Source organism: Drosophila arizonae, chromosome 3, assembly GCF_054131065.1.
Source record: "Drosophila arizonae isolate 15081-1271.41 chromosome 3, UAZ_ARI_1.0, whole genome shotgun sequence".
In the NCBI taxonomy this organism is placed as follows: Eukaryota; Metazoa; Arthropoda; class Insecta; order Diptera; family Drosophilidae; genus Drosophila; species Drosophila arizonae.
In genome coordinates, this window is record NC_142923.1 from 1,084,735 (window position 1) to 1,101,197 (window position 16,463).

The following is a 16,463-nucleotide window of genomic DNA, read 5'->3' on the forward strand; positions in this document are numbered from 1 at the left end:
TGATTCGTTCTAGCTGTTTCGATTCACAGCGCGGTCGCTGACATGCCAGGGCTGGCAAATAGTGCTTTGGTTTCTTTTCGAAAATTTCAGAAAGTGCCAAAGTGATGTTTGAGAGAGATTAATTAATCGACTACATAAACTATTTGTTAGAAAATTTGATCATTTAAGGGCAGGTATTTTCATATTTATACGAGTCCTTAATCATTGTAAAATGCAAACACTTGCAGCACTGCAGCTCTGTTTCATTTCTACTGTTCGTCGATCATATGATTGAGAACGCGGCAGCTGCTTGTCCAGGGCTGGCAGCCGGCTAAAAAGAAGACTCACGACTGCAAGACGGTTTATTTTGCGGCAGTTCTGAATTTTGTTGTTTTAATTTTGAATGCAATTGTAAAAAAAAAAATAGCTAATGAATAGGATATAAGTAAATAGACATCTTACGACTGTACGCATCATACGAACGCGGTATCGCGTGCTGCTCGCGCTGCTGAAACATTGTGGCTTTGGTAGCCCTGACGCATTCGCGATTTTGTTTACACGCTACAAAACCTTGTATTTTGCGCTGGTCTTGGCTTCAGCTCTTGAAATGAAATTGGATAACTTTCGGCTCATCGATGAAGTGCGAAAGCGTCGTGCTCTCTGGGACTCAACGATGCATTACTGTGCACGCAAAGATGTTGGCGCCCTGCAATGGCAGGAGGTGGCAAGCCAAATGAATCTGGACGGTGAGCAAAATGAATCCAGCTGCATGTTTATCCTGCTTTATTGATAATCTTTATTGTTGATATATTTGTACAGTGGCAGTGTGCAAGAAGCGCTTCAAAGGATTGCGTGATAGCTATCGCACCGAAATACGGAAAATACAGCACAAGCGTATCGCAAACTCAAATTGGCCTTATTTTCGAGCCTTGGAATTTTTGCGTAATATATTCGATCCAGATAAATTGGTTGCCTTCTCCCCGGTGCCGTTTGACATGGTCAACGATTTCTCAGACTTTGAGCAAAATAAGCTGGATGACTTTGTTATTGATGTCGATAATGACGATTCCTTCGACTTCGATGTTATGGGTGACATATTCAAGCGGGATACAGTCGACTCACAAATCCACGATTCTAGCTCCGATCATTCGATGATCAGAAGACAAAACATTGATGTGCCGAATACATGCACCCCCATGAATAGATCAGATGTGGAAACCCCACCCAGACTGTTATCCCCCTTGCTGCCCAAAGCGCCATCGACGAAGCGTGCGAAACGTCGAAAGACATCCTCGTCCACAGATGGAGTTTATCAAAATGGCCATACAACAAACAGAAAGTCGACACCAGTGCTAGCTACTGCGGATTCAACTGCCAAAGATGATCCTGATTACAATTTCCTAATCAGTTTGCTGCCACATGTGAAAACGTTATCAAGTTTGAACAACATGAAATTTCGTACAGAGGTCAGTCGAATGCTAATGGAGATGAATCAGCAGGATATGGAGTCGACGGAGCATTTAGGGGCCTCCAGCTTACCAAAAGTAAACCCAGCATCAGCAGCTGGTGGCTATAATCACGAGCATGACAGTGACACCACAAAATATAGTACGGGGACTGGCTCAATGAATGGAAGCGCATTTCTCGCTCATAGTTCGATGATCGAGTGTGATGTTAAGATCGAGAACGAGCCCCTATATTGAGGATTGATCAAGAATTTAGATGTAAATACATAAATCCTAGATTTTAAGCTATAAACACGCAATTGGCTGCATCCAAATTATAGTTTTACGGCGTAAACCCAAATATTACAAAAACTGCGTCTGTATCTGATAAATGGTCCCTAACTACGCCACTACACAACCACCCATATTCTCAATACGGTAATTATACAAAATAATCCAAATGGAATATAATTTACTCCATCTTTGTCTCTGAAGAGTATTTTTTCTTCTTGTAATTGTTAGTTATTTATAGAAAATAAATATAAGGAATATAAAAGGCTTAGTATGTTTGCCAGTTTTGGAATAAATTTTATGCTATGGAGGTATTTCCCACACATTAAATATTTCGATTGTGCGCCATTTACTGAGAATGCCAAAGTGAGATGATGATAAACAGAAGATGCATTTCGAAAACCAAATCGCTTAAGTATGTATATTTTAGCGGTGACTTGGAAATGCAGATACATATTTCTAGATTATAAATATATCATTGGTCATTTTTGTTGTATTAAAAAATCCGAATAGCTGAGATTAATAAGGTTAAAACTTTAGACATTTAAAAAATATCTAATTTAGCAGTATGTTTTGATTTTTGTGTGTATTTTTTCTTATAAATTGGTTTCGGTCTTAAATAAAATTTATCGATAGTATTTCATTCGCTGTGAATGGCATAAAGTAGCGTAGCCCAGCGAACGGTACGTGAGTCAGCTGTTGCATTTTTTGTAAAGCCGAAGTGCCTGTGAGAATATTTTCACGAAAGTTACCTGGTTGACTGCCATTCTATTGTGTTCCGCCCAATTGTGCACTTGCTGTAGCGCTCTATTAGCACAAAAATGACAGATAGTTCAGATGAGGAATATCTGCACACCGAATGGGTGCCATACAGCGAGAGACCCGAATGGTCCGATGTGACGCCGCTGCCACAGGACGATGGACCCAATCCTGTTGTTTCCATTGCATATTCACCCAAGTGTGAGTTTACACCTATATTAGGATACAAGCAGAACAATTCGAATCATTTTATTCAACATTTCAGTTCGGGAGACATTTGATTATATGCGCGCCATTATTGCGAAAGGTGAAAAGTCGCAACGTGCCCTGGAGCTGACAACCGAAGCGCTGCGTCAAAATCCAGCCAATTATACGGTGTGGCAATATAGACGAGATATATTGCGTGAGCTGAAAGCCAATTTGCAGGATGAGTTGGACTATCTGGATGAGGTCATTGGACAGAATGCCAAGAATTACCAAGTGTGGCATCACAGGCGGGTCATTGTCGAGATGATGAATTGCCCCAAGTGGGAGTTGGAGCTGACACAGAATGCCTTAGACAATGATGGCAATGCAAAGAATTATCATGCTTGGCAGCATCGCCAGTGGGCCATACGTACATTCAAGTAAGCCCAATTCGCGGTTATGGTATTCATATACAAATTGTAATCATTTATTCCTTTAGCCTCTATGACGACGAACTGGACTTTGTCGACCGTTTGATTTGCGAGGACCAACGCAACAATTCTGCCTGGAACCAGCGTTTCTTTGTTCTCAAGCATTTTGGGTTCACTCCAGAGGTGATCAAACGGGAGGCCGAGTATGCCATGGATCGCATACGAGTCATCAAGAATAACGAAAGTCCATGGAACTTTTTGGTTGGAGTCCTGCGACAAAGCGAGAGTGGAAGGCTCGATACCCTGCCGGAAGTTGTGGAGTTTAGTGAGGGCTTGTACAATGCTGGCAATCGTTCGCCCTATCTGCTAGCCTTCCTCATCGATCTCTATCAGGAGCAGGCCCTGGAATCGAAGCAAGAAGACAACAGCATTGCCCAAAAGGTTTATGCGCTGTGCGACGATATGGCCAGCAAACATGATGTTATACGTCGTAAATATTGGCAGTACGTGGCGTCCCATCTGAAGACGCAGCTGAGCAAGCAGGCGGAAGGAAATGATTAGCTTTTTATTCATATACAATATATGTTTGCGTTTTTGCCCTACAAGCATTATTTTCTTAATATACAGAAATACATACCATGTTAGACCATAGACGTTCATAGAAATTTAGTTAATTTATTTAAGTTCTGCTGCATGGCCTCGCCTTGTTTCAATTGTTTACCAAGCTCCGTGTTGCTGTTTGTTCACGTAAAATTCATCATAAGATAATTTTGTTCATTATCTGAACGCATTTCTTATCAGCGAGCATTGCCTACAGTGGGGCAGAACAGAGAAATTTATGGAATAAACAGAGTGCATAGACTGTCACTATCGTGGACTTACGTCCTGTAGGTCTGCATCTTTATCTGTCTAAATGTAGCGAATTTTCCCACTGTGAGTCTATTCAGCAAAAGAAATTATAAACTTTCTGCTGTCTCAATATTTTTATTTATTTAAGTTTGCTTCTTTCAGTTTTTTTTCTTTTTTTTTAAATTTATTTATTTTTTTTTTTTTTTTAGTTGAGTACATACATTATAGCAGTTGGTAATATATAACGTTTTTTTTTTTAGTTTCTTTTAATTTGATTTTCTTGCGTATATATTTTGTGTTTTTTTAGTTTGTTCAGAATGGAAATAGTTTTTAAATTTTTTTTTCATTTACTTTTGTTTTGGAATAGGCAAAAGGCAATTGGCAATTCAACAATTTGGGATTAGAAAAACTTAATTTCGTGTGCTCTTTGCCAGGCATTTAGTAAAATACTTTAAAATAAAGCAGAAGACATCTTTGGCGTGTTTAGTATGGATACAAAATATTGTTTTTCATTTTAATGTATATATACATACATATATATAGAAGTATATATATACATATGGAGTACTCTTTTGCATAGTTTAATAAAATTTCGTAATAATAAAATATATATTTGCTTTTTTTTTTTAAATATTAATTTTTTAAGATTTGTTTTTTTTTTGTCTGCTCAAAAAGTATTGTGAATTTTAATTTTTTAATGATTTCAATTGTTTATGAGTATCTACTTTGTGCCCCTTTAAGTAAACCCTGTCAGTTCTACATGGGTCAAACCAGGTTGGGGAACTATATTGCCTAATAGGCAACAAGGGAGAACAAATGCAAACTAGATTAACGACTCTTTAGTTGAAATGAGTAAACACAATTATCAAAAAACATTTTTGAGTTAAGTTGTTAAACTTCTAATTTTTAATTAGAAAAAAAAAACCGAATTGCAAAATCTAAATGTCTAGTTTCGTAATACTTTTTGAACAGACCTCGTATATAAATTTGAAAAAAGCCTATTAAATTCAAACATACTTTCAAAATCAAAGCTATTTAGGAAATTATTTTTAAAGACAGTTCAAATATATCTATATATAATATAGTTTAGAAAAAGTGTCGGCTCACATTATAAAATATTTAAATTTCCTTTTCGTCTACTACACTGATTCATGTCGCTTCTGCTTACCTGATCTGAGTGTTGGGTGTAGCCAGAGAGAAAGTTTTGATAGTTTTTTCGTTTTTTAACAATTTGATATATAGAATTCCTATATATATATATATATATATATATATATATATATATATATATACTATATATAGATTTGTAATAATGTTCGCCTTTTGTTTGAATTACATTTGTGTAAAAGCATTTTTAGCAAAAAAATTAAAAATTTACATTTTGTTTCATTTCTAAAATCTGTTTCATCAGAGTTTGTGTTTCATTACAAATATTACTGTTTTACTTCAACGTCATTCTCCTGTTACTCCTTTATATTATATAAAATAAATCATTTACCAACATTTCGGTTTTTCGTTTTCTGCGCTTTGTGTGAGGAAGCTTCATATACCATCTATAAATATATATGTATATATATATTTATATATACTATATAGATATACATTTTAGTTTTCTTTTGTTTTTCATATAATTGTTAAAAAATTAATGCCACTTGTGCCACTTGCTATATTTTTATATGAATATATATACGTACAATCGACATTTGCAGCTGTTGTGTAGCTCTAGTTGCTTACAGCTTGACATGGACATGCATATACATATACATATATCATTCAAAACCAATCAATCTGTAGCTCTCTCTAATGTAACTCTGTCTTTCTCTCTTATGCCAGCTCTTGGAGCTACATCGTCCTCCATTTCCCTCTCTCTCTCTCTATATCTCTCTTTGTCTGTCTCTCTCTCTTTCTGTCTACTTATCCTCTCCAATGCCCTCGTCAGTTGTTGTCTTACGCTCTCTAGCCTCTTCGTTGCTGATATCACATTTTTCAGCCAACATATCCTCGATACCCTCGTCGTCCACCGCCTGGCTCTCGCCGGGTATATGCTTGCGCACAGGTAGCACAACGCACAACTCATCGCCGTCCTGAGGTAATGGCGGAAACTTGGCAAACGAGGTGTTCGCGATGGTGCCCACGGTGCTGTCCTTATAGCAATCGGGTGTCATACGCACACGGCATGTCTCGTAGGCCTTGACATAGCCCAGCTTGGTGTATAGATTCCTGGACGCATCGTTCTGTGGACGTATGACAACGAACGGAGTATAGCCGCGCTCGATCACCAGCTGAGTCAATGACTTGGCCAAGCGAATGCCATAACTGCAAGAGAGGTGAGAGAGATTAGATCACTACAGATCTGCAGATCTGGGGGAATGGCTATACCCACCCCATGCGTCGGTAATCTGGACGTGTTTGCATAGAAAACATAGCGCCGTAATATGAGTGTACCATCCATGCCGCCAGCTCGTTCGTGTCCTTGCGATAGATGCCCAGTCCGGGCAGCACACGCACGAGTATATCAAAGAGCTTGACGCTTTCGATTTCATTGGCCGGATATAGATCGTGTATGCCCTGAACGTTCTCCAATGTTAGCAAGCGCATTTCCGCATCGTCGGGCAGCGGCTCCAGCTCCAGGTCCGTGTTCAGCTTGTTGCACACATAGATATCACCGCTCAGTCGCTCCATCACACCCATCTTCGAATAGAACTCATCCAGGCGATTCATAATTGCGATGTGCGTAAAGTTCAGGTACAATGGCTTTCGCCAATCTATAAGTACATCTTCGGTGCGCATCAGATCGACGTGCTCGATTTGTGCGGATGGACAAAATATGCCAAAAGTTTGGTATATATTGTTGTGCGGCTGCAATCAAAATGCGAGATTTTTAAATGCGATATGGGCCATTGGCGTAGGCTATGACTGTTTACCGTTAGCGTGCATCCTGGAAAATGTAATATTATCGGCTTTTCGGGCCAATCTTTAGCAACATAAAACTTAAAGTCCCAAATACGATCATTCAGGTACGTTTTAATGGTTTGATGAAACTGCAAGCGAAAAGATTATATAAAAGGAATATTTTAGAATATATTTATGTGAAAGGACTTTCGGAAAATATGATAGAAAATAATAAAGCTAGAGCAGTAGAGGAAGGAACAATAGTACCGAAATTAGCCTTTTTTTATGTATATAATAAATGTATTATGGATTTGAAAAAGGTCAGAATTGGACTGTCTCTACCAAGAAGAATATTATAATAATTGAAGGATATGTATTGTTTTTTCTTTTTTTTTTCTTTTTTATACACTAATAATTCCATTGATTGGCCTAAAGAGCTAATGGCTTTCGTTTAGTTAATGCTGACCTTATAGACAAGGTCGTTGTAATTTGTACACCGCATAGCCTTAAGATTTGCATATAAAAATATTCACGTGTTGTTTTAAGCGCGCCTGGAAAAATAGCAAAGAATTTTGCATAAAAGTTGAAACTTTGGCTGACGCCGAAACTCCAAAATTTCTTTGAAAGGCGAAAATAGTTTACTTTAGGACACGCCTCCTTGCACAGTGCCAGCCCCTGCCCCCATCCAAAGCGAACTTAAGAGGAGCAGCTCCTCCTTGCCGTTTGCCGCTTGCCGTTTGCAGGGCGCATTAAAAATTGAAATGAATCGTTCGTAAACAGTTTGAAAAATATAAAAAAGAGGTCAACATCAGTCGATGGGTCGTCGAGATTGCATGACTCTGTGTGACTATGCGGTCTACCTGGTTGGGTGGGTTGCACGCCCACAACAGGTAATTGTTGCTACAAATTACCTGAGAAGTGGGCGTGGCTGTCAGATATTATAGAGTCGTGTCAGTGGCATGCAACAAAGGCTGCCTCAATATTTATGTGCATTTTAAGTGGCTGGCAATCGGAGGTCGAATATAGGTCTATGGGTCTGTGGGTCTATGGGTCTGTAGGTCTCTTCAGAGGTGTAGAGCTCATAGAGCATTCCGGCTTACCTTTAATGATTCCGGCAGATAGCGCTCTAAAGTTACCAAAATTTCTGGAAGCTCTGATTCATGCACCAAACGAAAGTGTCTACCTTCAGGAATGATTTCCATTTCTGTAAAAAAAGAGAGCGAGTAGATATATGAGAAGAAAGTTCAAAGCGAAAATATTATAGGCAAAATATAGGTATTTCCATGGGAAAGACATACCCAAGATAATCTCTATATATTTATAGGCGTTTAATGGTACTTATATTCAGCTAATTGACAGTTTTGCATTTCTACAATTATATCCGTTTCCCACTTGCATTCCTTTATCCACCTACCACACTCAGCTCTGGGCTTAGTATAACTTCCCTCGCTTTTTACATTCGCTCATCTGAATCGTTAAATATTCATAAAGGGTTCACCCATCTGTTAACAATTAGGGAATTAGAAACTATTTAAGTTTAAATTACATTTATTTTAGGCAGACTTTTCCGTACTTAATAAAACATTAGCCTGTAATCCTCTTACGCTGCATAATTTTCACTTTTCCTTTTACTCATGTAGATTTATATACAAACACATGCATATGTACCATGCAGAGGCTTTTGTACTATGCTCTGGAATAGATATTATATACATATATTATATATACTATATACTATACTAGACACATTTTATTCACCATAATGGCAACTGCAGCTGCCATTAGCTCTGTGCCTCGCATATGAGTCGCTTGCCCCATTTCGCAGCATTAATAATCTCAAATATTTGTTTTCTTTTTCGAGTGCAATGGGTTATTTGTGTGCCCCCTTTTCTGCATAAAATATACCCAAAAAGCCTTATGAAAGCCTCACGCTTTGGCCTCAATCAAGGCACAAAAGGAATGGATTATGAGAGCACTCAATGTGCTACAATTGGGAATAGCCGACTAGACTATCATCATCATCATCCTCACCATCGACATCGATATCATTGCGAATATTATATTATTCATAATAATATATATTATTATTGTCATTAGCATTAGCATCGTTATACTCAATTTTAATACTATAAAATCATATATAATTTGTGGAGCTTGTTAAAAGAAACCCCAAAATTATTACCCCGATTACCCGCTCTCAGTGATTACAGGGTATTTATGGCAAAATGTACAAATCAAATATGCAAAATAAAGAGTCAAGAACATGCCGTTGACAGTCACAACATAGACGATAATGATGGTGGTGATCATGACGATGAAGACGATGATGCTGTCATTTTGGCTAGTAAAATATATATACTATAATTGATGGCCATATCCTTTAGATTTTTGGCATTACGTATCGAATATGTGAGCACATCCGTTATTGAGCCAATTTTCAAACCATATTAGCTGCTATAAACCGCATACGTAACGAGCTATTTCCTCACCCACAAAATAATATAAACTGTTGACTGCAGTGGCATGGAAATGTGTAACGAAGCTCTTGGGTTTCCTTGTTTGTTTGTATATGTAAAATATTATAATGGTACATATATTATACATTATACATAAGAAATTTAGTTGGGCTCCTTTATTGCCATAGAAAAGTGCACAAATAGTATGTAGATAGTGGGCACTGTAACCTTCTTACTCCATTATAATCTACATTAAAGCCAAGTTTATCTCGTTTCAACACTTTTTTATCCCAGCTCCTATTTTCGTTGATTGACAGGCTAGTCGACGAAAACGGGAAAAAATGCTGGTTGTTTGACTATTTGACTGATTGATGATGTGATTGATTGGCTCAAATGGCGAATATCATTCATTACTTGTTTTACTGGGTTACTATGACTATATTTATTACGGCCATTTCTGTTGTGTGTGTCGAAGCGAGCAGAGCGAAGCAAACGTTGACGCCCCTACATGGCGGTAACTATGACGGACGCTAATGTCTTCTGGCTGATTTGTGGAAATTAGTATTTGCATTAGTCGTGCTTGAATAATACTTATGGATGTAGGTGATGAAGTGTGTGGGGTGTGTGTTCAAGGGTGCAATGCTGTGATTTCTTACGGGTTGCGTAAAACATTGCTCACAGGAGACAATGCTGATGTGAGCTAGGCTTGGAGATACCACGAATCCTGAACAGAAGATTTTCTTAAATAAACTGATCGACTTTGATTGATCATAGGAAAATGAGATGGGTAGTCGAAAAGAGCTTGTACTGAGATCTCGAGCCATTATGTTCGATATCCCCTTTTGCCTGGTAAATCGATTATCAGAAACCATTACTAATGTTCGATTGAACTAAAATGTTAATTTATGATATTTTCCTTTCTACATTTTTTAATAAATAGTAGTTTCTTACTAGTACAACAAATTAATTGAATTATTGCTCATCAATAAGATTCGCGAATATATACCTAGAGTTAAGGAATCGATTGCCTGAACCGAGATAAACACATTTACCAAGTGTGTCTGCAGCCCTGGGGCCTCTGCCCACTTGCACATTCGTCTGAGACAGACGGCTAACTAAATGTGCAGCTCAAAATACAAAATCAATATAATAAGTGTTTCTAATCTGTTGTCAGGCAGACAGTTAGAGAGAGGGTGGAAGGGAGAGACCAAGGAGAGCGTGACACCCGATAGTCGCTTGAGCAGAGACTGTTCGCATAACAGCTTTTTCGTTTGCTTACTTAACCGTTAAAAATACCTTTGACATTTCGCAGCGGCAGCCGCAGCAGGTAGCAGACACCGCAGCCGTCTGGCGAATCGCTAATTCCCCGATAGTTCCATATCGTTGCCATTCCCAAATGTGGAAGCATCTATGGCCCCTCTCGCCCTTGGATCCTGTGGCACCCGCTAAGCGCATCGCGCTTGCCGGCCAATTAATTTGGTTTTTGCCCCAATTACAATCGTGCAAGTGCCTATGAAGCGTTAATTTCATATACCCTATCAAATGGGGTAGATGGTATTCCCTAATATTGCATATTATAGTTAAAAAATAAAAATATAATTTAATTTATAAATAAAATAATATTACTTGTTGATAAAATTGATAATGTTATTGCAATCGTACACAGAGCAGTTGATATTTTCTATATTGCTCTGCAGCAAATATAGCTAACTTAACCAACTGTTGCTTCATTTTCCAAAAGCCCAACTATTCGCAGTTCAGCTAAAAGGGTATTCTAAATTCTATTCACACGTTTGATTTGCTTTCCTCTTCTTAATTTCTGGGAGACACTCGATATAAAAATATGTTCATGGGCGAGCAGAAATCTCTGCTTTAATTGACATGCACATGTGCACTTGCATATGCACATATATACGCTTGCATTTGTGTATATGCGTGTGTATATTTAAATACTTACAAAAAATATTAAATCCGATGACCTTGTATGAATTTGTTGCTGCTTGTTGCTGTTGTTGTTGTAGCGATTGCTTTTGCGTTTGTTTCAAGCCTGAAGCCAACTGCTTGAATTAATTAGTTGTTATTTGAGCTTAATTATTAATTAATTTGATGGCAAATAATATTTTAATTTTTTAAATTAAAATTTTTTTTGTAGAAATTTTTCGCAGTTTTAGAAAAAGTGCAGTATGAAAATAAGTTTTTTTTTTTTTTTAATTTTTTCTTTTTTTGCGAATCACAGATGCTCTTTATTAATTTAATTGGTTGGCATTAAAATTGTTGAGTGCTAGTTTTTTTGTTTATGTTGAAAAATTTAGTTGCCTGGTAGTTGATATTATTTATATAAAATTTAGTTCTTTATAGATTGTAAATTGTATTTAACCGTTGTCTCGCGTCGTTTGGTTAGGCCCTTTATGAATGGAGGATGTCGGCAGGCTGCTCAGGAGCAAGAGCTGCTATGCTTATTTGTATTTGTGTGTATATATCTATTAATGTATACGTATGTGCGTTTATGTTTAAATGTGCATCAAAATTTCGAAGTACGGTATTCTTGTTGTTGTTGTTATTGCTGCTGCTGCTGCGACTCCTCCACAGACAGGCCTAACCAGCCAGGAAAGCCCGTTATTCCTTTTGCTGTTGTTTCTCGTTTATTATTGTTGCTTTTATTGTATTTGTATTATGTGTATCTTCGGCAGATACAACAACAAGCGTGTGCTAGTCCAGCATGGCGGCCGAGGACGTGCAGTAGTTGGTGATGGTAATGCTCTGTGCTTCTCTTCTCTCCGCTCTCCGCTCTCTGTTCCTTCCACTCCTTCTTATGCTTGCTGCGGCTGCTATTGTTGTTGTTGTTGTTGCTGTTGCTGTTGCTGCGTCCCACGCACACTGCACAAACGGTACGGTATTTTTTAGGTGTATTGGTGCTTAGAAGGTATTTGGTTGTCCGTCTATCTGTTTCACTTGTTTTTTGGTTTGCGATTTATATATTTTCACGAAAATTGATTTTCTGCTGTGCTGCTGCTGCTTCGGTTGCTGTTGCTGTTGTTGCTGCTGTTGCTGGCCTGGTTCTGGTTGCTGCTGCAGCTGTGTGGGCTTCGGAAGTATCCTTGTGCGGCGCCTGCTTTTTGGCTTCAGTTATTTGTTTAGTGCCAGGCCCAGCCCCAAGGACGCGTCACTTGGACACACAAACACACACAGTCGCGCGCGGCACACACACACACACACACACACAGACACACGCACAGTTCGAGAGAAATTCAATTCGCCTAATTTAATTGTTGTATTAAGACTCTGTGGCCTCTGCCGTGGGCTACGCTTTTGATTCACTGCTTCTGCTGCTGCTGTTGTTGCTGCTGCTGCTGCTGCTGCCCTATGCAGTGCGTTCCAAATTTGTTGTGGACTTTGTGTACTTTGTGCGCTGCGCTTTGGAAGGCGTTTGGAATTCGCAGGAATCGAACTAATCTGACTGACTGACGACAATGAACTGATTCTGAATCCAAGGAGCAGAGCCAGATGTTGGCCCAAGTTTCTATATTTATGTGTGTGTGTGTGTGCGCGTATGTGTGGCGAATCGGCACTGCAACGTGGCAACGTCGTCAACGTCGTGTTGCCGACATCTTTGTGGCTGTTTTTATATTCGCATTTTGTTGTTGCTGCTGCTGTCGGCTGTCGGCTTTCGTCTGTGTCCTCGTCTCTTGTGTTGCGCTACCTACGGCTCGAGAGTTTACGACTTAGCCGCTTGCTTTGTAACGCATTTTCCATCCCCTAAAATTAAAGTTTTTTTATTTACCGAGGAAAATTGTTTCCGAGAATTGCCATTGCATACTTTTCGGGTGCTGAAAAATTCCGACTTAAGATATAACGAATTAAAGATGATATGGAAATATAACCTGTCCTAGGATATAATAAAATAATAGGTATAAATAATTTGTAAAGAACTAATTAATGAAATTCTAACTTTGCAGATCGCATAATATATATGTATATATTTGATTTTGATTTATATTCATTAGATGCTAAGCGCATTCAACGTTCGTTCAGTAGCGTTTTTGTTTATGCATGTTACAAGCACATTTCAATGCCGCTTGCATTTGTGTTTGTGCTCTTGCGCTCACATGTTGCCCGTCGCATCACAGCTGCTCTCTCTCCCTCGTTTGCGCTCTCGCACTCAATCGCACTCTCTCTCGACGGAATGAGAGCGAGCACAAGGTTCGGCATTAATGCTGCATGCAATAGCATGCCAGAAGTGTGCGAGCTGCCAGCCCGCCAACTCTAACCCCCTTTCTGACTCCATAACATTGGCTTGGGAGTTTTGCGCTTTTGTTTTTGCCTTTTCCGTTTTTTTTTTTGTTGGGCTGGCCACGCTGCGCTGCTTAGCGCAACTGTACACCCTAAAGCAGAAGAGCCAGCAGTCGCAGTAGCAGAAGCCGCACTGGCAACAACAACAAGCGGCAGCTAAAGCAATAGCAACAATAACAACGCTCGTCTTTGCATGCGTTTCCACAACACATTTGCCAAAATGGCCACGGCGTCAGCGCAATACGTATACGCCACGTAGCGCCGCCATCGCGACGTGCACGTGTCGCCGGCGAGTGAAATAGGGAGAGAGAGTGAGAGTAGAGACTCATGGTCCTTTCACTCACTTTATTCTCCGCTGCCTGCGCTCTCGATTAAGTGCTACCCCCGCTGTCTCTCTCACTCTCTCTCTGTTTCTTTCATTCTTACTCCACTTTGCTCATGCTCATTTGTTTTGTTTATGCCGCACAGCTGTGAGACAGCCGAAAATCATTTTAATCGCCGTTTTTGGCCGTTTAAAATGAACATGCACACAAACCAGGGATGGGGAGTTATTTTCAAGGTCGCTGCTGAGTCTTGTGTGAGTGTGCGTGAATTGACATTCTTATTGGCGTCAAGTGGCGACATTCAAAACTATTTCAAGCCATAGTCAACCAGCCAGTTACAGTTACAGTTACAGTAATTAAAACGGACATATAGACGCGCCAAAAGTTTTGGGTGTTGCATTGGAGTTGGCAAGTAAGTTAGCCTGCTGGCCCATGCAACATGAATCACGCAAGCCCCACAGCACGCTAAATAAAAGAAATGGAAAAATGACGCCAGCTAGTAGCACACTCCGCACCCGTTCCCACTCCCGTTCCGCTTTCCAGTGCCAGCACCACATTTTTCTGCTGACAGTTCGCACCATGCGTGGTGTTGATCGATGTCTGTTTGTGTGTGTGTATATGTGTATTGGTATGGGTGTTATAACAGATACGCGAATTGTTATTCGATGCGCTCATTTCCAAGGAAACTTTACCCATAAAAAGTAGGAACTTAACATATAAAACAACACGGCTCTGCAGTTGGGGGCTCTAGTTCCAGCTAATTTTTTATCAGGTGTTTGGCATTTGCGCTAGGAGCTTCTCTTTGTCCTTCAACTAAAGTTTCTTAGCACTGAAAGAAAATAATGATATAATATAAGCAAATATGATATGGATTAGTTTTTTTTTTTCTTAGAATATATCTCAAACATTGTAAACATCGTCACATTTTATGAAGATCACTCACGAGTCATGCTTTAAATTGTAAATAACTTCGATTTCGTTGAGTGTATAGCTAAAAAGTGGGTTGAAATTTATGGTGCTGTATTTGCTTATTAAATGCTTTGCCAATTTTTACAACAGACACACATTCACATTTGGACATTCCACGAGGGCCACAATTGACCTCTGTTGACAAACTGGCAAATGGCAAGTCAAAATGGCGACCAAGGTCGGCCATGGAGTTAAACAACGCTGGCCTTTAATTAGCTTTGCCAGCAGTGGCAGCAGTGGCAGCAGTAGCACCAGTGCCAGCAGCAGCAGCCGGATTACTCATACGTAACGTGGTACGAGTGAGTGCGAAAGAGTGAGAGAGACCTAGGAGCAGGGAGCGACGCCTATTTCTGCCCATTGTTTCAATCGACTCCAATGCAGTGCTTGTGTGGTCAAACGTGCATTGAGTGGCACGTGGCACGGCACGTTCAAAGCCGGCTCAAAGGGTAAAACAGGCTATGTTAATGTCAGGGTCAACCTAGTTGCAGACATGCATCGAATTGAATATATTATTTAATCTATTCGAATTAGAGCAGGTAGTTCTCGTTCGAATCCTCAAATCCTTTAGTTGATTCACAAGTTCAGCTGCTTGTAGTTGAGTCTTCTAGTTCGATTTGCTGAATACACTAGCTTAGCTCTTTTTCTTAGGTCAAATTGATGAATCAGTTCAGTACTTAATTTTGCAGTCGTTGATTCCACAGTTCATTTGTTTGTGAATAATTTAATTTGATATTTAGTTGATGAGCATATGAACAGTTTGTGACTGGTAGTTGAGTAATAACATATTTCGAATAATAATTTCAGATTACAACGCTCACTGAACTGATTCAGTAGTTCAATTAAATGAACCGTAGAACTTTACGTATTGTGAACGAAAAGCCTCAACTCTATTTCGCATGCCCATAATAAACATAAATCAAGGAATTATATTATATATACATATATAACAAGTACAGTTTTACATTGTTGTTCATTTTTCCGCATTATTTAAGAGCAATTGACAGCGTCGACAGCTGCTTTGGGGACACAGCCAGATACCACAATTGTTGACCTTGACTTGCCAGTTGACAATTAAAGTTATTTTCATTTGCTATTGGGGACATGTTTATTTGACGACAATATGGTCAAAAACAAGGGCCATGCATAAAATATAAACAAAAACCATTTGATATTTATTTATATATATATAAAAGAATTATTTAGATGGTGGAGGCAAAGTGAGAGAGTGAAAGAAGTAGTGGGAGAGAGAGGAAAGGAGAGAAAGACATGTGCTTGGGCTTGGAATGTAATTGTAATTATAATCTAATATTTCCATCGTAAGCATTGATTTTCCCATTCGCTTTTATTCGATGAATTATTTAAATTTTCATGTTAATTAACAGACTGCAACAGCTAAGCATAGACTCAAGAACTGTTAATTAACATAAAATTACAAGTGAAGAAATGAAATTTTTAAATCTAAACAAAAGTGGCGCCTCCATAGCTAAAGTGTGACCAGATACTTAAGACTCATATCACTTTAAACATCATGTAGGTATCGATCACAAAATCAAACTATCGCACTGTTCATATCGATGGAGAACAATGTTATCG

General features: G+C 39.0%; 3 protein-coding genes across 3 annotated transcripts; 2 read left to right on the top strand and 1 right to left on the bottom strand.

Annotated features, from left to right (window-relative positions):
* Positions 1-36: 36 nt before the first annotated feature.
* Positions 37-1,980, top strand: LOC108611836 (uncharacterized). Its single transcript, XM_018004648.2, has 3 exons — positions 37-173; positions 228-725; positions 799-1,980. Exons 2-3 carry the CDS (start codon positions 587-589, stop codon positions 1,680-1,682), a joined length of 1,023 nt encoding a protein of 340 aa, XP_017860137.1. The 5' UTR covers positions 37-173; positions 228-586; the 3' UTR covers positions 1,683-1,980.
* A 270-nt stretch (positions 1,981-2,250) lies between these two features.
* On the top strand, positions 2,251-3,742 carry Fnta (farnesyl transferase alpha). Its single transcript, XM_018004859.2, has 3 exons — positions 2,251-2,675; positions 2,740-3,100; positions 3,160-3,742. Exons 1-3 carry the CDS (start codon positions 2,537-2,539, stop codon positions 3,650-3,652), a joined length of 993 nt encoding a protein of 330 aa, XP_017860348.1. The 5' UTR covers positions 2,251-2,536; the 3' UTR covers positions 3,653-3,742.
* Positions 3,743-5,174: 1,432 nt separating this feature from the next.
* LOC108610444 (uncharacterized) lies at positions 5,175-12,907 on the bottom strand. Its single transcript, XM_018002544.2, has 5 exons — positions 11,246-12,907; positions 7,933-8,036; positions 6,865-6,981; positions 6,324-6,799; positions 5,175-6,256 (listed from the first exon to the last, which is right to left on the bottom strand). The coding sequence occupies exons 2-5, from the start codon at positions 8,032-8,034 to the stop codon at positions 5,851-5,853; spliced, it is 1,101 nt and encodes a 366-aa protein (XP_017858033.1). The 5' UTR covers positions 8,035-8,036; positions 11,246-12,907; the 3' UTR covers positions 5,175-5,850.
* Positions 12,908-16,463: the final 3,556 nt, after the last annotated feature.